Source organism: Diaphorina citri, unplaced genomic scaffold (assembly GCF_000475195.1).
Source record: "Diaphorina citri unplaced genomic scaffold, Diaci psyllid genome assembly version 1.1 scaffold851, whole genome shotgun sequence".
Classification (NCBI taxonomy): domain Eukaryota; kingdom Metazoa; phylum Arthropoda; class Insecta; order Hemiptera; family Psyllidae; genus Diaphorina; species Diaphorina citri.
The window spans coordinates 22,829-43,655 of NW_007378283.1; the positions used below are offsets into that span (position 1 = coordinate 22,829).

General features: G+C 38.9%; 1 protein-coding gene across 1 annotated transcript; it reads left to right on the forward strand.

The window, feature by feature from the left end:
- On the forward strand, nucleotides 1–7,689 carry LOC103512553 (tetraspanin-17). Its single transcript, XM_026825990.1, has 8 exons — nucleotides 1–93; nucleotides 363–497; nucleotides 1,124–1,240; nucleotides 2,326–2,433; nucleotides 2,894–3,022; nucleotides 3,715–3,765; nucleotides 4,890–5,024; nucleotides 7,487–7,689. Exons 1-8 carry the CDS (start codon nucleotides 1–3, stop codon nucleotides 7,553–7,555), a joined length of 837 nt encoding a protein of 278 aa, XP_026681791.1. The 3' UTR covers nucleotides 7,556–7,689.
- The last annotated feature ends 13,138 nt before the right edge of the window (nucleotides 7,690–20,827 follow it).

Here is a 20,827-nt window from a genome sequence, read left to right on the forward strand (position 1 = left end):
ATGCCTACCGTTGAGAAATACACAAGAAGAACATCCACGGAAATCAGTTGTTGCTTAAAGTACATCATCTTTGCATTCAATGTCATATTTTGGGTAAGAATCAACTGGCTATTACTTTATTAAAAGAACCTACCTTTGTTTTGCATTGTATCAAACCTTTTTCACCCGTTTTCTGATGAGGTCTTGGCTCTGGGCATGTGACTCAAATACCTAGGTACTTAAATTTCTGGTGGCGTTTTTTTTCAATTGGTATTTGGTCTCTGTTTTATTTTCTTGATTCCATTAATTTTAACCTATGGCCAAAGCATGTTCGGTTTAACTTGACGCCTCTTGTTCATCTTTATCTTATGGTTCTTGTTCAGTTTTCGGACGGCTGGAATCTCATTCTGGAGGAGGCGCTCATATTTGAGCGAGGTTGTCTCAAAGCGGGAGAAGAATGGGTGGAGGCTAACCTCTTGGGTGTGTTGTGTGTTCAAATGGTCTTGTGTATAAGTCAGGTATAACAGAGTAACCTCTTTTTTCTCTTATACCATACCACTGCAACACTTTACCTTAACAGTGCAACCCCCTTTCTTAATAAGTGTGTATTGTGTAATATCTAAATTTTACTTACCTTAGATTGTTTGTTTGTTTGATAGTTTTTTTTCCTCTAATTTTCACTATTTTTTTTCTAATTTCAAAACCTCTCGATCTAGTATCATATATTCTGTCATGACAGTTATCATATTTCCTATCATGACACTACAAACAAACCTTATCTTTTACCTTAGTGTGGACTTCTTACATTGTGTGTTCTTATTGACTTTTTCGCAATTTCTTTGTAGTTTGTGGTTGAGTTGTTTGTGCATTTTATTCTATAAACTTTGTACATATGTTCACTAAAATTTGTAATGATTTCCTTGCATGTTGCTTGACACTTTATTGGCTTTTTAGGCATTTAGGGTGATGACACTTTTTTTTCGTAAAATTTCTTTGTAGTTTTCCTCTCTTTTCCTCTTCTCATCGACTCTAGTAACAATTGTGGTGATGGTGCATGACAATACAAGGTGAGTGGACTAGTGGTCTCTGGTTCGTGTCCCGGCACCGTCAATTTTTCTCATTCCATGTTTTGTTTTCCGCGTAGAATTTTGACGTGAGTAGAATGATCTATGAGCAGGGCTGCATATCGGCCGCGGAAGAATGGATGGAAAGAAATGCGGTGTCCATTGCCACCTACTGTCTGATCTCGTGCTTCCTCAAGGTAAGTAAACTAGAGTTTGCAATTTTGTAGAAGTCTTAAATATTGCTTCTTTTGTAGACGTGTTGTCCTTGGGTGTTTGTTTTTTTTTTTTTTTTTTTTTTTTTTTTTTTTTTTTGTACAGGAGGAGGCTCAAAGCTGAGGCTCAATAACAAAAGGATATCTTGTAATAATCAAAATGAGATTGTCAAGTGAGATTAGTAATCTACTCTTCTTCTTCTCCTTCTCTTTTTTTCCTTGGCTTTTTCCATGTCCAGATGGGGTTGGCATTTTTTGTCAGCCTCTCAATCAGCCCTAACTAGAGTGATTGCTTTGGGCTGACATTTGGTTTTGGCTACAAATTTTACGAGTGGATGCCTTTCGTACTCAACCTTTACTATTTCTTTACCAACAGAAATTCAGGCTGGTATACTCCCTGTTTAAAGTGCCCCAGCCAGACCAAGCTGGTCTACTCCCTGTTAAACGTCCCTCAGCCAGACACCGATTAGTACTACAAAGAAAAAATAAATTACTTACCTGTGATTGCATTGGAATCAAATGGGTTTTCCACTGGTGTCATTCCATTCTGAATAATGTTCAGGAATTTAAAGTCTGTGTCATCCAGGGTAGGTATTGTTCGAGGTCCCCCTTCCGTTGAAAGTTGCCATCAAGTGTAGAATTTTTAGTTGTTTATGAATGAATCCCTGCTTTATTTGATGATAGTAAAATACTCTCCTAAAAGATTTGAAAAATGCTACAATTTATTTAGCTTTCTTTCCACAGAAATAATGGACATTATTAAATGTCCATACCATAAACTAGGACATCCAGGTCCACTAAAAAGTAGAATTTTTAGTTGGTTATGAATGAATCCCTGCTTTATTTGATGATAGTAAAATACTCTCCTAAAAGATTTGAAAAATGCTACTTACAATTTATTTAGCTTTCTTTCCACAGAAATAATGGACATTATTAAATGTCCATACCATAAACTAGGACATCCAGGTCCACTAAAAAACCTCTTGACATGAATTTCAATTTTGCTTAATCATTTGTTTTTATTTATTTAGGTACCTATTCAGTTTTAAGCTTAACTCTATCTCGTTTCTATTCTCCAGATCAAACTTCAAGCAGCTGAAGGGTTCCAAACATTCATCACTCACTACAGGGAAGATCCCGATCAGCAAAACCTTGTGGACTGGATTCAGGAAGATTGGGTAAGCTCTTTTTTAAACCAGTCTCTCACTCATTGAGGATCTGATTGAAATCCAAGGGCAGAGGCCAATAATTATTTATTGATATGAGCTGAGCAGCTTTATAATTAAACAGGGCTCTTGCTGTAAACATTTAAGTACAACCTGTAGCCTGTATTCTTGAGCCCATAAAATACATGATAAAATATTCAGACTGCTAGGGCAAAGGAACTTTTTAGTCCTATTCGAGAAGGATAAACAAGGCATATATTTTTTTAACTTTCTTTGTCCTAGTAGTTAGTAGAGATCTAGAAACGGATTGCAAACATTATTTTGGTACCACTAGTGCTAGAACTAACAACACGTTAGGGCTGCCTGGAAGAGACTAACAAGAAACGCCCGCCAACCCTATTTAGGTACATAAATAGGAAAAGGCTAGAAAGAAGATGAAGTGCTAGAACTAACAACCAATTTCTTGTTTCAGCTACAATGCTGTGGTATCGAGGGACCTAAAGATTGGGACAAGAACAACTATTTCAATTGTTCTTCCAAGGATGTGGGCAGTAGGGAAGCTTGTGGGGTTCCATTTTCCTGCTGCAGGAGAAAACCTTCTGTAAGTTCATAATCCTTAGCCTTACTTACCCACTCTTTTCTAGAGGTTTCTTAAAGTAAACTTTAGCCAGCCTAGTTAGCTTGTTGGTAACGCGTCTGCCTTGTAAGCGCTAGGCCGCGGGTTCCACTGCCCGGGGCGGTTTTTATCCTGAATGGATAATGTTTGTTCTTGGAACGACTGGCTTTCTCCTATCCTATCTTCCTTCTCTCTTCAATTTCGGTACCTACGATAAGGCCTTGGGTAAAGTAAACTTTAGCCAGCCTAGTTAGCTTGTTGGTAACGCGTCTGCCTTGTAAGCGCTAGGCCGCGGGTTCCACTGCCCGGGGCGGTTTTTATCCTGAATGGATAATGTTTGTTCTTGGAACGACTGGCTTTCTCCTATCCTATCTTCCTTCTCTCTTCAATTTCGGTACCTACGATAAGGCCTTGGCAGTCACAGTTCTCTATCTATCAAAAACTTTTTTTAAAGTACAACGGAGGCATTACTTATGGTTCCGATTTCGAAGAGAGAGGACAGGATAGAAGAAAGCCAGTTGTTCCGAGAACGAACCTATTAATCTGTTTTTGTAATATGGGTTTTTTTTTCCTCCTCCTTCTTCTTCTTCTTCTTCTTTACGTAGGTACTTCGAGTTTTTACGTAGGTACTTTCTCCATTTTATATCAAAATATTGATTTGTTTTATTGTTTTTCAGGAAGTGATCAAGAACAAGCAATGTGGCTATGACGTGAGGAAACCAGGCTATGTAAGTTGTCCATTTATTTTATTGTATTCTAAGCTCTAGCTCATATTAATATAAGTAATTGAAGTTGACTTTAAACTTGAAACAGGGAGTAGACCAGCTCAGTCTGGCTGGGGGACTTCAAAACAGGGAGGATAACTGCCTGAACTTTGCCTTGCTAACAAAATAGCAAAGGATGAGTGCAAAGGACATCCACCGCTAAAGTCAGCCCAACGCAATCACCCTACCTAGGGATGATTGAGAGGCTGACGAAAAATGCCGACCCCGTCTGAACACGGGAAAAGAAGAAGAATCTGGCTGGGGACTTCGAAACAGGGAGGAAAACTGCCTGAAATTTGCCTTGCTAACAAAATAGCAAAGGTTGAGTGCGAAGGACATCCACCGCTAAAATCAAATGTCAGCCCAACGCAATCACCCTACCTAGGGATGATTGAGAGGCTGACGAAAAATGCCGACCCCGTCTGAACACGGGAAAAGAAGAAGAAGAAAATTGAAGTTGAGAATTTTTTCACTCATAACCAAGAGGACTGTGGTTCGAATCCTAGCAGTAACAAAAGAATAAATTGAGGAGCTGGATGCAAAAAGGGAAATAGGATTTTTTGCCCTTTTTGCATAAAACGATTTTTGAATAGAACGTGGTGCGCTCTATCTTCCAGCGTTTGAACTGCAGTGATAACTTTTTTTTCGATGAGTTACAGCCGTTTTTTGTAAACATACTTTTCAAGGATTTTGATGAGAAATTGAAAACTTTAAAGTTAAATATGTTTGATGATTTTCATTTATTGCCCTTTTTGCACCCAGCTCCTTGAGTCAGAGGGAAGCCATTTTAAGATCTTCAACTTCAAACAATAAATTGTTTGAAGTTGAAGATTTAATTACTAAATACCTACCTTTGATTTGCATTGTATCAAACCTTTTTCACTCGTCTTCTGATGAGGTCTTGGCTCTGGGCATGTGACTCAAATACCTAGGTACTTAAATTTCTGGTGGCGTTTTTTTTTCAATTGGTATTTGGTCTCTGTTTTATTTTCTTGATTCCATTAATTTTAACTTTTAACCTATGGCCAAAGCATGTTCGGTTTAACTTGACGCCTCTTGTTCATCTTTATCTTATGGTTCTTGTTCAGTTTTCGGACGGCTGGAATCTCATTCTGGAGGAGGCGCTCATATTTGAGCGAGGTTGTCTCAAAGCGGGAGAAGAATGGGTGGAGGCTAACCTCTTGGGGGTGTTGTGTGTTCAAATGGTCTTGTGTATAAGTCAGGTATAACAGAGTAACCTCTTTTTTTTTTCTTGTACCTACCATAACACTGCAACACTTTACCTTAACAGTGCAACCCCCTTTCTTAATAAGTGTGTATTGTGTAATATCTAAATTTTACTAGATTGTTTGTTTGTTTGTTAGTTTTTTCTCCTCTAATTTTCCCTTTTTTTTCTAATTTCAAAACCTCTCGATCTAGTATCATTGTGTTGTGTGTTCAAATGGTCTTGTGTATAAGTCAGGTATAACAGAGTAACCTCTTTTTTCTCTTATACCATACCACTGCAACACTTTACCTTAACAGTGCAACCCCCTTTCTTAATAAGTGTGTATTGTGTAATATCTAAATTTTACTTACCTTAGATTGTTTGTTTGTTTGATAGTTTTTTTTCCTCTAATTTTCACTATTTTTTTTCTAATTTCAAAACCTCTCGATCTAGTATCATATATTCTGTCATGACAGTTATCATATTTCCTATCATGACACTACAAACAAACCTTATCTTTTACCTTAGTGTGGACTTCTTACATTGTGTGTTCTTATTGACTTTTTCGCAATTTCTTTGTAGTTTGTGGTTGAGTTGTTTGTGCATTTTATTCTATAAACTTTGTACATATGTTCACTAAAATTTGTAATGATTTCCTTGCATGTTGCTTGACACTTTATTGGCTTTTTAGGCATTTAGGGTGATGACACTTTTTTTTTTCGTAAAATTTCTTTTTAGTTTCCTCTCCTTCTCCTCTTCTCATCGACTCTAGTGGTGATGGTGCATGACAATACAAGGTGAGTGGACTAGTGGTCTCTGGTTCGTGTCCCGCCACCGTCAATTTTTCTCATTCCATGTTTTGTTTTCCGCGTAGAATTTTGACGTGAGTAGAATGATCTATGAGCAGGGCTGCATATCGGCGTAAAATTTCTTTGTAGTTTTCCTCTCTTTTCCTCTTCTCATCGACTCTAGTAACAATTGTGGTGATGGTGCATGACAATACAAGGTGAGTGGACTAGTGGTCTCTGGTTCGTGTCCCGGCACCGTCAATTTTTCTCATTCCATGTTTTGTTTTCCGCGTAGAATTTTGACGTGAGTAGAATGATCTATGAGCAGGGCTGCATATCGGTATTTTCTCTGATTTTAACCTTGTTCAAGGATGGTTATGTTGAAGGCTTGAAATTTGTTTCAATTTGATATTGTTGTTGTCAAATGTCAAGGTACTTCACCATTAGGTCATTCTCCTTCTTGCATCCCAATAATTTTATACAATGTTGGAGCTGGCATCCAGGATGGGGCAGCTGTTAAGGTGTTCAATGGAGCAGTTGCAAATGGGTAAAAATTATTAATAAATGGTCGATTTCTATGTAAAAAGTTGTGAAAAATCCAAATCTGAGGTCAAAACTCCGAAATAATAACTGTAAAAGGTCGAAAATTCAATTTTTATTTTCCGTCAGAGTCCTGAACTCTGACGTCAGACTTCAGGTGATGTGCAGAAACATATGTGCACAAACCTGAATTGCGCAGAAATACATGGGCTCAAACAGATTAATGTCTTGTCTGCGAGGGAGCTTTGCTTGAGACATTTGATGTGATGTCATCACCTACGAGAGCGTATGCCCTGACGTCAAAGTTCGCAATTTACCGGTATTTTTAAATCGATTTATCTCAGGACCTAGAAGTCGAAGAAAAAGAAAAATTCCGTTGGTCTTCATTTTTCCTGCTCTATGACTTTGAAACATCACCCAAGTAAACGCAACTGTTCTATTGAGTGTTGCCAGAACAGAGAGGGCAGTTTGAAGAGTCCCTCAATCCAATCCTTGCAGGTGTTGAGTGAGGCAATCATGGCTAGTGAGGAGCCTGAAGACAATTCCTAAATTAATAATATTAAGCCAGCCGTTCCGAGAACGAACATTATCCGTTCAGGATAAAATCCGCCTCGGACGGGAATGAAACCCGCGGCTTGGCGCTTACAAGACAGACGCGCTACCAACCAAGCTAACTAGGCTGGTACCTCAATCTTAATTTAAGGGATCGTCCACCAATCTACTCTTGCTATTTCTGTATTTTATTTGACTCATTATTTATTTTTTTATTATTTTTTTTTTTTTTATCAGCTCCCATGGCGTAGTGATCACTGCGCTCGCCTTGCACGCGGGAGACCCGGGTTCGATTCCCGGCGGGGTCATGAAATTTGTATCATGCAAATGATGGATTCCGTGACTGGATGTTGCGGGGCCATCTCAGCCTCGTGAGGAAAATGAGTAGCTATGACATATAAATGCGCATAGCGACCGGTGCCAGCATGGTAGGTAAACATGCTGCAGTGAGCACCAAAGTTGTGACATAATAACACAAGTTAGGATTATTGAGATATTGGAAAAAATCCTACAATGCTGCAGTGAGCACCAAAGTTGTGATATAATAACACAAAGAAAAAGAAATTGCAAATTGCATTATTTTTATTTTTTCCCACAGATCCTGGGGATTTGTTTCTCGCAGAATTTGAGGGCGGACATCTACGCTCAGAAGTCCAAGTGGCACTGACAGCAACTCATATCACCCTCGTACGTCTAGTACGTGTAGTGACGCCCTTAGTTCACTGCCTCCTTGGTTCGAATCTCACGCGTGTCGAAATATATTAAAACTTACTAACCGAGCTAACCAGCAAGTCCGTCCAGCATCCTCAAGTATGAAATTGATATCAGTGTGCAAATTTGCATCATTGAAGATGGGGTAACTTTGTAAAGCTCCACATCGATAAGAGCTTTATTTCCACAAAGTACGAAAATCTACGACACAGACCACACGAGTCTAATGTAGCAGTCAGGGCCGAATCCAGGGGGGGGGGTGTCCAAGTCGACGGGGGGTGGCCGGGCCCCCCGGATTTCAAATTTTCGGACCTTCCCGTACAATAAAGGAGAAAAATGAAGCTCGAGGGGGAGCCCGGGCCCCCTCGGCCCACGCCCTAGATACGGCCCTGGTAGCAGTTGTTTCATTGCTACGAAATAAAAACTGCGATGAAACACTCATCTTGGAAAAAAAAAAAAAAAATCAAATTGAGTTACAATTCTTCACTTTGAAATTAGGTAGGTACATTTTGAATGGAACTCCCTCTGTCGCCCAGATTATCTCACATTTAGAACAAGTTCTATTTGATGAACGCTGAGAGTTCTGTTCTGAATTGTTACAGTTTGTAACTTTGGGATGAAAATAGCTATGAACAGTGACCATGGTCTTCGTGGCCAGAGTGAGATTTTCTCTTTGGGTCTCAAAGTTAATTTTCAAAGTTTTGGATCAATCTGATTGGTTGATTTCAAAAATTTCTGCCAATAAGATTGCTTAACCCAAGAGTTAAACAGTTCGAATTTTCAGTTCGAATCATATATTTTGCTTTTAATTGTAACTTCTCCCATCTTCCCTTCTTTGTGTTTGTGCCGAAATATGTAATTGAATTATGTACCCCTGAATTTCTCTACGGTTGAGATTTTCTCTTCAGTTTAATCTATTTGAATTAGTTCTGAGCTGTGATTTTTCCATGTTTTTCATTTTATTTTACTTTGAACTTTTTTAAACCGATTTCTTTGGCTCCCAAATCTTGAATCTGAGATCACTTAATTTCAGTTTTCCCCAATTGACAGTCTACATATAATAAAGTATTAAATGTAGTCGTGGTCGATTTACTTAAAAACTTTTGTCCGTATTTTCTCGTTCTCCAGTACTAGTAGAGCCCCATTTGTCTTCCATAGTTTTCAAATCCAGTCTTTTCTCCCACCACACTTTATAGCTTTGATTTAGTTATTGTACTCGTACTATTTGACCAATTCAGTTATATTTCAACATTTTTAATAGTTCATTGACTTGATGACAGTCTACATATAATAAAGTATTAAATGTAGTCGTGGTCGATTTACTTAAAAACTTTTGTCCATATTTTCTCGTTGTCCAAAACTAGTAGAGCCCCATTTGTCTTCCATAGGTTTCAAATTCAGTCTTTTCTCTCACCACACTTTATCGCTTTGATTTAGTTATTGTACTCGTACTATTTGACCAATTCAGTTATATTTCAACATTTTTAATAGTTCATTGACTTGATGACTTGTAGATTCAAGATCTCAGTTAGATTGGGCGTCAAAGGAATCATAATTTTAATCTGTATAATGTACGTCGCTTGGTATTATTTTAAGTCTCTCTAATGTAACTTTATAACTACCCTACTTACATGATATTTACATTATTTACACAAGAAAAATATACTGCTACTTTATTTTATACTAAAAGGATACTTATTGATTCTTCAATTACTAATCTTCTTCTTTTTTTCATTTTTACGTGCATTTTGAGCTTATTAAGTTTTGAAAAATAATATCCAATTTCAATTATCTATCTCCACGAAAAATTCTAGAAACTTGAAAAATCAAGTGTTTTCCGAAAAATTAAAAAGAAAAAAACACTCATTTTTTCCCTTTTTACGTTATCTAGGATGTATCATTAGGAGTTTGAAGGGAAGGGAGGGACTAGTTTTATGTAATGTCTGGAGAATTGCCGTTCCTGTTCAACGCCGACGCCATGGGAGGGGGAGAGGACGGGGAATTCCTGAAACTCTTCAGACAGGACTATGGTCTGACAGGTGAAATGAGAATAATAATATTTTAACCTCGGTCAGAGTGGGCTTATTGTGTACGATCATTGGTAAATGACCAGTCTCCATCAGAGGCTTAGGTGTAGGGCCAAACAGCCCTTAAGGATGGGTTAAGTTTCTACGAATGACCAGTAGAAAATGTGTAAAAAAGCTCATTCCCTACTCTTCTCCGTGAACTAAAAGCTTCGCCTGTTAAACTTTCGGATAATAGCGATAGTTGAATCTTCTCTGCCAAACAGCCCTTTAGGATGGGTTAAGTTTCTACGAATGATCAGTAAGTAGGAAATGTGTAAAAAAGCTCATTCCCTCCTCTTCTCCGTGAACTAAAAGCTTCGCCTGTTAAACTTTCGGATAATAGCGATAGTTGAATCTTCTCTGAAGCGGCCATGCTTCTCACTAAAGCTAATTTACATCGGATTCTCGAGAGAAATTCTTTGCAAAGGAATTTCGCCTGTCTACGAGAGAACCTCAGAATAATCATGTTCTGTACCATAAAATGTTTGCACAAAATTCCCTATCGGTGGATTTTGACAGATGCATTCTTGGAGGAAATAAGAATCGGAATTTTACGAGAGTTTCAAATGGTGTAACGGAAGCATTGTTTGAATGACCAGTCTCCAAGCCCTTAAGGATGGGTTAAGTTTCTACGAATGACTAGTAAGTAGGAAATATCTAAAAAAGCTCATTCCCTACTCTTCTCCGTGCATTAAAAGCTTCGCCTGTTAAACTTTCGGATAATAGCGATAGTTGAATCTTCTCTGAAGCGGTCATGCTTCTCACTAAAGCTAATTTACATCGGATTCTCGAGAGAAATTCTTTGCAAAGGAATTTCGCCTGTCTACGAGAGAACCTCAGACTTGAAATTATTCCGCTCGAAACTTTCGAAATAACGTCTACTTTCTCCGTCTTCGCGTTATTTCTTGTCTTCTTCTTTTCCTCTTCCTCCACCACCTCCTCCTCCTCCTCTGGTACATCTTTCCACTCCTTCTTTTCCTTTCTTTATGGCGAACTCTTTGTCTCTTCTCCTTCTTCGTTTCCTCTATTCTCATTTGCCTGCTTCTTCAAGATGTTCATTAATGTATTTGCTTTAATGTTCAGTCCTCCCTCCTGAGAAACTAGCACCTTTCTCCCTCTTAGAGCTAAGACAAGTATTAGTTTTGAAAAGTTTTCGCTGGAAATTTTCTTTCTATTACCAATACCAATAGCTTTCCATTGTACCTTTACCTACAGAGCATCCATGTAACACGGAACCAAAGGTGATTTTTCTTCTTTTCCTCTTCCTCCTCCTCCACCTCCACCACCTCCACCTCCTCCTCCACCTCCACCTCCTCCTCCTCTGGTACATTTTCCACTCCTTCTTTTCCTTTCTTTATGGCGAACTCTTTGTCTCTTCTCCTTCTTCGTTTCCTCTATTCTCATTTGTCTGCTTCTTCCTCCTCTTAAGATGTTCATTAATGTATTTGCTTTAATGTTCAGTCCTCCCTCCTGAGAAACTAGCACCTTTCTCCCTCTTTAGAGCTAAGACAAGTATTAGTTTTGAAAAGTTTTCGCGGGAAATTTTGTATCTTTCAAGGTCCTCAAGGTAGAAGGAAAATTTTGCCCGAGGGGGTTTAATGCATAAACACGGGCGCCTTTTTGGATTGTTTTACCTGTGGATGTATGAATTACCAACAAGTTAGGGACGCGCCATCCTATCATCTGCTAAAACCAAGGTTATGGTGGACTGACTTGTATCCTCAAGGTAGAAGGAAAATTTTGTCCGAGGGGGTTTAATGCATGAACACGGGCCCCTTTTTGGATTGGTTTACCTGTGGATGTATGAATTACCAACAAGTTAGGGACGCGCCATCCCATCATCTGCTAAAACCAATGTTATGGTGAACTGACTTGTACTTCTCGCAATGTCCATAATATGTCATTCCGGGTAAATAACCATCCGTATAAAAAGACAATGGAGGCCAACCTTTTCTCCGAGGTATAAGATCTTATTATAAGGATGGTCATTCCGGGTAAATAACCATCCGTATAATAAGACAATGGAGGCCAACCTTTTCTCCGAGGTATAAGATCTTATTATAAGGATGAAAAACACTTTTCCGCCGTGTTAATAATAGATTATGAATTATTATTTTCCTCGGAACTTGAACGGTCTGACAAGGGAACGAGGAGCGAAAAAAAAGAGCGAGAGCTTTTAAAGTAATTTGAATGAAAAATTTAAGTTTTTTTTTCAAATTTAAATGAAGAAAAAAAAAAATCAAATAGGCAAGTAAGAGTCACAAAGGGAGCGCTTTGCTTTTTTTCCCTCTCCTTTCCTAGTGAAGAATATTTCATTACATTAGCGAGCCTGATGCTTGATAGTAAATTGCTCTCATTTATCTCCCTTTGACTTTGCTTTTTTCCCCTCTCCTTTCCTAGTGAAGAATATTTCATTACATTAGCGAGCCTGATGCTTGATAGTAAATTGCTCTCATTTATCTCCCTTTGACTATGCTTTTTTTCCCTCTCCTTTCCTAGTGGAGAATATTTCATTACATTAGCGAGCCTGATGCTTGATAGTAAATTGCTCTCATTTATCTCCCTTTGACTCCACAAAGGCTGCTTGGTTTACTGCTCTCTGTTCGGGACAAAATAATAAAAACAAAGCCCGAGTCCCGAAGGTGAGAAAGGGAACGTCGGGGGTGGTTTACTGCTCTCTGTTCGGGACAAAATAATAAAAACAAAGCCCGAGTCCCGAAGGTGAGAAAGGGAACGTCGGGGGTGTAAATGGGAAAGAGGAAAAGAAAATATAGTTTCACAGAGCGACAATTTTTTGTAGTGGAAAATAGATAAAAGAATGGAGGAGGGAAAATGGAGAAGGACTAGAAGGAGGCAGATGGAATCTATAGTCGGGTCGAAATGCAAGAACGAAGCTGCATTGAAAAAATCTTCCTTAACAGCATTCCCATATTTCTAAGAAGTTTTCTTTTATCCTTTTAGCTAAATTTCCTTTAGGGGTGAGCTTTTCATTTTAATTATTATTATTATTATCATTATTAAGTTCCTAGAATTGTTTTATGCTCGTACCTACATATATATCCTCAAGGATTGTGTAGTCAAGCTTTGATATCAGCTCCTGAGAAGAACCTTGGATGAGAGTCAACGGTGAATCGCCTTATTAGGATACCAAGAATTTCTTTGATTTTTACGACTTTTTTGCCAATAAAGTTCTTTAGATCCAAGTTCCTTGTTTGTCTTATATGTTTACCATCATATCGGTATCTTACACGGTCACATCAAACAAGCTGAAGTGCCAAGGGTGTCACTTGAAACTTGGGCCCATAATGGCCTAAGGTACTTTCATGTTTGATTAATTTCTTGCCATTAGGGCCCATCTTCTAAGTAGGATGCATTTCTTCATTTCTTGAGATAGAAAATGATCCTCTGGAGATATTTCTAGCCGTCGGGGGATGTAAATGGGAAAGAGGAAAAGAAAATATAGTTTCACAGAGCGACAATTTTTTGTAGTGGAGAATAGATAAAAGAATGGAGGAGGGAAAATGGAGGACTAGAAGGAGGCAGATGGAATCTATAGTCGGTTAGTCGGGCCGAAACGCAAGAACGAAGCTGCACTGAAAAAATCCTCCTTAACAGCATTTTCATATTTCTAAGAAGTTTTCGTTTATCCTTTTAGCTAAATTTCCTTTAGGGGTGAGCTTTTCATTTTAATTATTATTATTATCATGATTAAGTTCCTAGAATTCTTTTATGCTCGTACCTACATACATATATCTCCTCAAGGATTGTGTAGTCAAGCTTTGATCTTATCTACAATATCAGCTCCTGAGAAGAACCTTGGATCAGAGTCAACGGTGAATCGCCTTATTAGGATACCAAGAATTTCCTTGATTTTTACGACTTTTTTGCCAATAAAGTTCTTTAGATCAAGTTCCTTGTTTGTCTTATCGGTTTACCATCATATCGGTATCTTACACGGTCACATCCAACAAGCTGAAGTGCCAAGGGTGTCACTTGAAAGTTGGGCCCATAATGGCCTAAGGTACTTTCATGTTTGATCTTACACGGTCCCATCCAACAAGCTGAAGTGCCAAGGGTGTTACTTGAAAGTTGGGCCCATAATGGCCTAAGGTACTTTCATGTTTGATGAATTTCTTGCCATTAGGGCCCATCTTCTAAGTAGGATGCATTTCTTCATTTCTTGAGATAGAAAATGATCCTCTGGAGATATTTCTAGGACTAAAAGGTCTCAGCACTTACATTATTATTAGTACTATTATTATAGATCTACAGCTATTAAGAAAGGTGGAAAAAATATACGCAGACTGTTGAAGATTTTGTTTATACCCATTCCTCACTCAGTATCTCTCCCCACCATCTCTCTGACTCTCTTGTAAGCCCTCTTTTTTTTCCAACTTTATGAGAATAATTTTTCACTTTTTTTGACTGCTTAAAAAAACGAGTAGGCAATTTAAGCGTAAGGAGCCAACGGAGCGTATGAAAATGCGGGGGTAACAACTTAATTGATGCTACTAGAGCGTTCGGTGGAGTGTTTATGTAAAGAAACTTGTTGGCATGGCATGGTGGGGAGGTTGGAACAAACAACTTAATTGATGCTACTAGAGCGTTCGGTGGAGTGTTTATGTAAAGAAACTTGTTGGCATGGCATGGTGGGGAGGTTGGAACATGGCTGGAATTTTTGTTGATTCATTCAGAAGCAGCAATCTTATTTTAGCAAACCGAGAAGAATAACATGAAAGAATAGTTACGGTTTTTTTTTTAGGTTTCATAGAGGGACTGTAACTACTGAGTTTTTATCGTCCCGAAACGGAAAATAGAAGACGGACAGGCAAGGAGAGGCATTTTTTTTTTATTATTTTTTTAGGTTTCATAGAGGGACTGTAACTACTGAGTTTTTATCGTCCCGAAACGGAAAATAGAAGACGGACAGGCAAGGAGAGGCAATATCAGAATGAACCTTATCTGTTTAGGATAAAGTGCGCCCCGGGCGGAGATTTAACCCGCTACGCGCTACCTAGCGCTTCCAAGGCAGGGGTGCTACCCTCCGCGCTAACTAGCCTGGCAACGATTGAGTTTAGAGTTGTTGTGAATCATAGAATATCTCAATGAGCCACAGTCATCAGGAAATTGGCACCCAGCAATTTTACTCTTCTAAAAGTGCACATGGATTAACCTATCCTAGAATTCTTAGATGAAAGTACATAATAACTCCAACGACTGCCAATAGTGCCAACTCTTTGTGGTTCTTCTGCAGACTTGATAAAAGATCTAGGTACTAATTCTACATATAAACATAAACTACTAAAGACTTGATAACTTGATATTATTCCATGGGAAATGTATGTCACCTGAAAGAGCATTTCGTTTTTTGTTTAAACTCATGGTGTAGTGGTCAAGGCGCTCGCCTGGTAAACAGGAGGGCGTGGGTTCAATCCCAGCCGAGGTATGGAATTTTATCCTCAATATCTTGTGAGGAATTGTTTATTGTATGTTGAATGATCAATTTAAAGGTATTCCAATATTGCATGTTGCATCCTTTACTTAAACTTCAATAATGTTGGCATACGGATCCTTCATACGGGGACCAGCGCCACCTCTACGGGATTGGTCCACAGTCCACCAGGCTGTTGGGTCCAGGATGGTTGTGGAAGTTCTGGTCAGTTGAATAGGTGGTGGACATCATGGGGTGCTGAAGTAATTTGCACCAACCGGATCTGAGTTGGAAACCGCTCGTTTGGATAAATTGCCTCTGGTACATCTTTCCACTCCTTTTCCTTTCTTTATGGCGAACTCTTTGTCTCTTCTCCTTCTTCGTTTCCACTATTCTTATTTGCCTGCTTCTTCCTTCTCTTAAGATGTTCATTAATGTATTTGCTTTAATGTTCAGTCCTCCCTCCTGAAAAACTAGCACCTTTCTCCCTCTTAGAGCTAAGACAAGTATTAGTTTTGAAAAGTTTTCGCGGGAAATTTTGTATCTTTCAAGGTAGAAGGAAAATTTTGCCCGAGGGGGTTTAATGCATGAACACGGGCCCCTTTTTGGATTGGTTTACCTGTGGATGTATGAATGTCCTCAAGGTAGAAGGAAAATTTTGCCCGAGGGGGTTTAATGCATGAACACGGGCCCCTTTTTGGATTGGTTTACCTGTGGATGTATGAATTACCAACAAGTTAGGGACGCGCCATCCTATCATCTGCTAAAACCAAGGTTATGGTGGACTGACTTGTACTTCTCGTAATGTCCATAATATTATGTCATTCCGGGTAAATAACCATCCGTATAAAAAGACAATGGAGGCCAACCTTTTCTCCGAGGTATAAGATCTTATTATAAGGATGAAGAAGTCACGTCAATGGAAAATTGCTACAAAAAGGAGCTGTCACGAATGAGCAGTGATCAGTGTCATAGGGTTAGGTCAAACACTAAAAGGAGCTTTCTTTTTCATTGTTGTGGCTTCTGAATAATTACCGAGTCTGGCTTGGTAGTAAAAATATTTCAGAAATCGCGACCAACCTCAATAGTGGTTAGCACGGTGGACGTTGAATCTGGAGGTTGGTGGTTCAAGTCCAAGTCAGGTCACAAAATTGAGCGTATTGCATTTAGTGGCGAACGAGATTTGTGATAAGCATTTAGGTTTGACACAATTAAAATTCCTTTCCTTAAATGCCTACATTGAAGGACTGAACAGGTGTTCTTTCTTCATACCGTTAATAGAAGGAACGTGGGGTCCAATTACGGCTAAATCGGGGGAATATTTAAATCCGTTGTAATTTTGAGTACCTACTCCCGTGTACCTAAAACACTTGAATTTTGTGTTCAGAGCTTCCACTTACATCCAGTGATGGTTCTTCGAATTTCTACGCACGTATACAGGGTACTGTTGATAATATGGACTGAATTACTTTAAAACTCAAAACACCTTACGTTCAGAAGAAAGGAAAAATAACTTGACTTTTTATTATTTAAGTAAGTAAAAGGGTACCTAAAACACTTGAATTTTGTGTTCAGAGCTTCCCACTTATATCCAGTAATGGTTCTTCGAATTTCTGCGCACGTATACAGGGTACTGTTGATAATGTGGACTGAATTACTTTAAAACTCAAAACACCTTACGTTCAGAAGAAAGGAAAAATAACTTGACTTTTTATTATTTAAGTAAGTAAAAGATCTTTTAAAACGAAGTTGTTTATTCTTTTTATGTAGAGTTCATCTACGTTTTTTACCTAACCTACGTCAACGGTTGCTTGACCAATTTCGCCTTTGATAAGTGTACTGTCATATTTGTAAATAAATTTAAGTATGCACAATAAAATGATAATATTACCTTGATACAATTTTTTAGTTCCATTGTCCATTGGGGAAAAAATAAAGGCATCCTCCAAATTTAAAGCTTTCTAAAATAACCTTTACTTACATACTTAAATGGTTAGCTTTTTATCTTTCAAACCCGCTTTTTCCAGAACGCCATTCCTGGAACGGTCTTCACTCTGTCTTGCTACAATTTTTTAGTTCCATTGTCCATTGGGGAAAAAATATAGGCATCCTCCAAATCTAAAGCTTTCTAAAATAACCTTTACTTACACATACTTAAATGGTTAGCTTTTCATCTTTCAAACCCGCTTTTTCCAGAACGCCATTCCTGGAACGGTCTTCACTCTGTATTCGTATCTGTGGAATAAATTATACCTCACCCTCCGTCCCTACCCTCTCCCTGGTTAATGGGGTATGCAGAAATTAAACTTTTCTCTGTAATAACGGGAATAGAGTACGAGATAGAACAGGAATAGGATATTATGTAGGAGGAGGGACAGGAGGCTGGGAAGTTTTCGGGAGGGAAAAAATCCTGAGGGATTGCCGGAAAAGTTTCTCTCGTACGTAGGAGGAGGGAAAGGAGGGTGGGAAGTTTTCGGGAGGGAAAAAATCCTGAGGGATTGCCGGAAAAGTTTCTCTCGTACATGTGATATGATGGTGTGTTTTTTTCCCCCCTTTCCCTTTTTACGTTATCTAGGATGTATCATTAGGAGTTTGAAGGGAAGGGAGGGACTAGTTTTATTTTTATGTAATGTCTGGAGAATTGCCGTTCCTGTTCAACGCCGACGCCATGGGAGGGGGAGAGGACGGGGAATTCCTGAAACTCATCAGACAGGACTATGGTCTGACAGGTGAAATGAGAATAAGAATATTTTAACCTCGGTCAGAGTGGGCTTATTGTGTACGATCATTGGTAAATGACCAGTCTCCAGACTCAACAAGCTGGGTCCGTCCCTCCGGGAATTATTTAGCCCGTAGTTTATTCGATCAGTACCTATGTACCTACCCAATTTGTTTAATATTCAGTTTATTATCATTCTTGATTTGATTTTTTTGATTTTACTTTCATGTAATGATTTAAAATCAAGACTAGAGTCCGTTCTCCCTTTATTAGGTACCAATATAATGTTTAAGTCACCCATCCATTTATTGGCCTTCCTCGGCGTAGCTTAACATAGGTAACGCTAAAACCGTTTTCTCTCTATCTCTCTATCCTTTCTTCCTGTATTTTGTATAATTATGTATGTTTTGTTTTCATTTCTATTCTAATAGTTTTCAATTTATTCCATCCTTAGATGTGTATATGTATAATATTCCTGGAACTATTCGTCAGCTCTCGAGGAAGATGTGTGTTCACATTCATTGTGTTCAGCTGAAATTTTTTGGGGCATCTTAAGCACTCCCAAGGAATTCAGGAATGGAGATTCACCATTCAGCGATTCCATGAACATAATATTTAACACCAGATAAAATAATGCCAAGAGAAGGGCCTTTTTTAGTATCCTGAGAACAAAATGGCTTGTTGAAAGAGGCCCGTTGAAAGTATTTTTTGGGGCGTCTTAAGCACTCCCAAGGAATTCAGGAATGGAGATTCACCATTCAGCGATTCCGTGAACATGATATAACACCAGATAAAATAATGCCAAGAGAAGGGCCTTTTTTAGTATCCTGAGAACAAAATGGCTTGTTGAAAGAGGCCCGTTGAAAGTAACACATTGACTTTTTAAAAGATGAGTGTTTCACCACTAGCTTCATTTCGTAGCAATGAAACAACTGCTACATTAGACTCGTGTGGTTTCTGTCGTAGTATGTCCATTCCGTAGTATGCCTCATCAGATGGGCGAGAAGAGACACAATACTTCCCATTTCGGTGCTGGGTCAACACGAAATATTTAACACCAGATAAAATAATGCCAAGAGAAGGGCCTTTTTTAGTATCCTGAGAATAAAATGGCTTGTTGAAAGAGGCCCGTTGAAAGTAACACATTGACTTTTTAAAAGATGAGTGTTTCACCACCAGCTTCATTTCGTAGCAATGAAACAACTGCTACATTAGACTCGTGTGGTTTGTGTCGTAGTATGTCCATTCCGTAGTATGCCTCATCAGATGGGCGAGAAGAGACACAATACTTCCCATTTCGGTGCTGGGTCAACACGAGAACACCAGAAAGGAAGGTCAATTTACACCTTTTTACTTTCTATTACCAATCTCGGTGCTGGATCAACATGAGAACACCAGAAAGGAAGGTCAATTTACACCTTTTTACTTTCTATTACCAATACCAATAGCTTTCCATTGTACCTTTACCTACAGAGTATCCATGTAACACGGAACCAAAGGTGATTTTCAAACGCTCATGGAGTGCATTAGCACAAAACAAAGACCCTTTTACAACTATTTATTATCTTTTCCCTCCCTCTCTCTTTCTCTCTCCCCCTCCCTCTTTCTCTCCCTCCCCTCGCTCTCCCTACAGTTTAGACATCATAATAATTCTGCTGAATTAGAGTCAGGTGTAGGTGATTTTCAAACGCTCATGGAGTGCATTAGCACAAAACAAAGATTTATGACCCTTTTACAACTATTTATTATCTTTTCCCTCTCTCTCTCTTTCTCTCTCCCCCTCCCTCTTTCTCTCCCTCCCCTCACTCTCCCTACAGTTTAGACATCATAATAATTCTGCTGAGAGTCAGGTGTAAGGGTAGTAGGGTAGGTACATCCCCCCCTAACTCCCCCTAAGAAACTGTAAGGCGACTAAAGGCTAAGTGTACTGAGAAACATAGTGGTTAGGGATAGGGGGTGTGTTTATTCTCGATGTAAAACTATGTCACTCGGTGCCAGGGACGTATTTATGGGAGCCTCCCCCCGCTACGAGTTTCATTACTCTCTTGTACTGTGTACTGTTGGCAAGACTCCGAAAATTTTTGGAGCATCCACCCCCCGGTATATCACTGTTTGGACCCCCCCCCTCCCTCGACAAAATCCTGAATACGGCCCTGCTCGATGCATACTGTGTCATTTTTCATGTAATCTATGTTAACAAGGAGTTAGCCCCCATGTTAAACAGGGGTTTATAACATGCTGAGTTGAAGAGCTTTGCACTAGACGTTTCGGAACTGGGACGCACGTGTGCAAACATTTACTTAAGAAGTTAAGAAAGGAAAATGTGTGGCGGATTCTCACTGCCATGCGTTCCTTATTTAAATTAATTAGAAAAAGATTTTTTATCAGAAATAAACTTGTAGATTCTGAAAGATGAGAAAGATCTTGGCATGCATCTCACCAGAAAGCGCGTAGCGTCAGCTATGGTCGAAATTGACGACAAAGAAAATGTCTTGTGAGGAATTGTTTATTGTATGTTGAATGATCAATTTAAAGGTATTCCAATATTGCATGTTGCATCCTTTACTTAAACTTCAATAATGTTGGCATACGGATCCTTCATACGAGGAAATGGTCTGAGAATCGAAGCCAGGACTTCCAGCATGAACGCCAACCATCTTACTGCAACACTGGTGTTTTTATTCACGGATGAATAACGTTTAGCATCACGTAGTTCATTTTGTTCAGGTATTATAGTCCAGGACTTCAGGGATGTAGAAGGGAAAAAGGATAATCATGTTCTGTACCATAAAATGTTTGCACAAAATTCCCTATCGGTGGATTTTGACAGATGCATTCTTGGAGGAAATAAGAATCGGAATTTTACGAGAGTTTCAAATGGTGTAACGGAAGCATTGTTTGCAGTTCCTGTATTCCCTAATTCCCTTGGTCTTTGTAGAGAAATGGTTCCCTGTAGATCCCGCTCAAGCTTGGGATAATAAGAAACTCGAGCTTGGGATAATAAGAGACTCT

Bases quoted from the DNA above. Each gene is read 5' to 3' on its own strand.
- LOC103512553 (XM_026825990.1), top strand. From the start codon at position 1: ATGCCTACCGTTGAGAAATACACAAGAAGAACATCCACGGAAATCAGT. The intron at 3,023-3,714 runs GTAAGTTCATAA...ATTGTTTTTCAG, and splicing joins GCTGCAGGAGAAAACCTTCT to GAAGTGATCAAGAACAAGCA. The intron at 3,766-4,889 runs GTAAGTTGTCCA...GTTCTTGTTCAG, and splicing joins ACGTGAGGAAACCAGGCTAT to TTTTCGGACGGCTGGAATCT.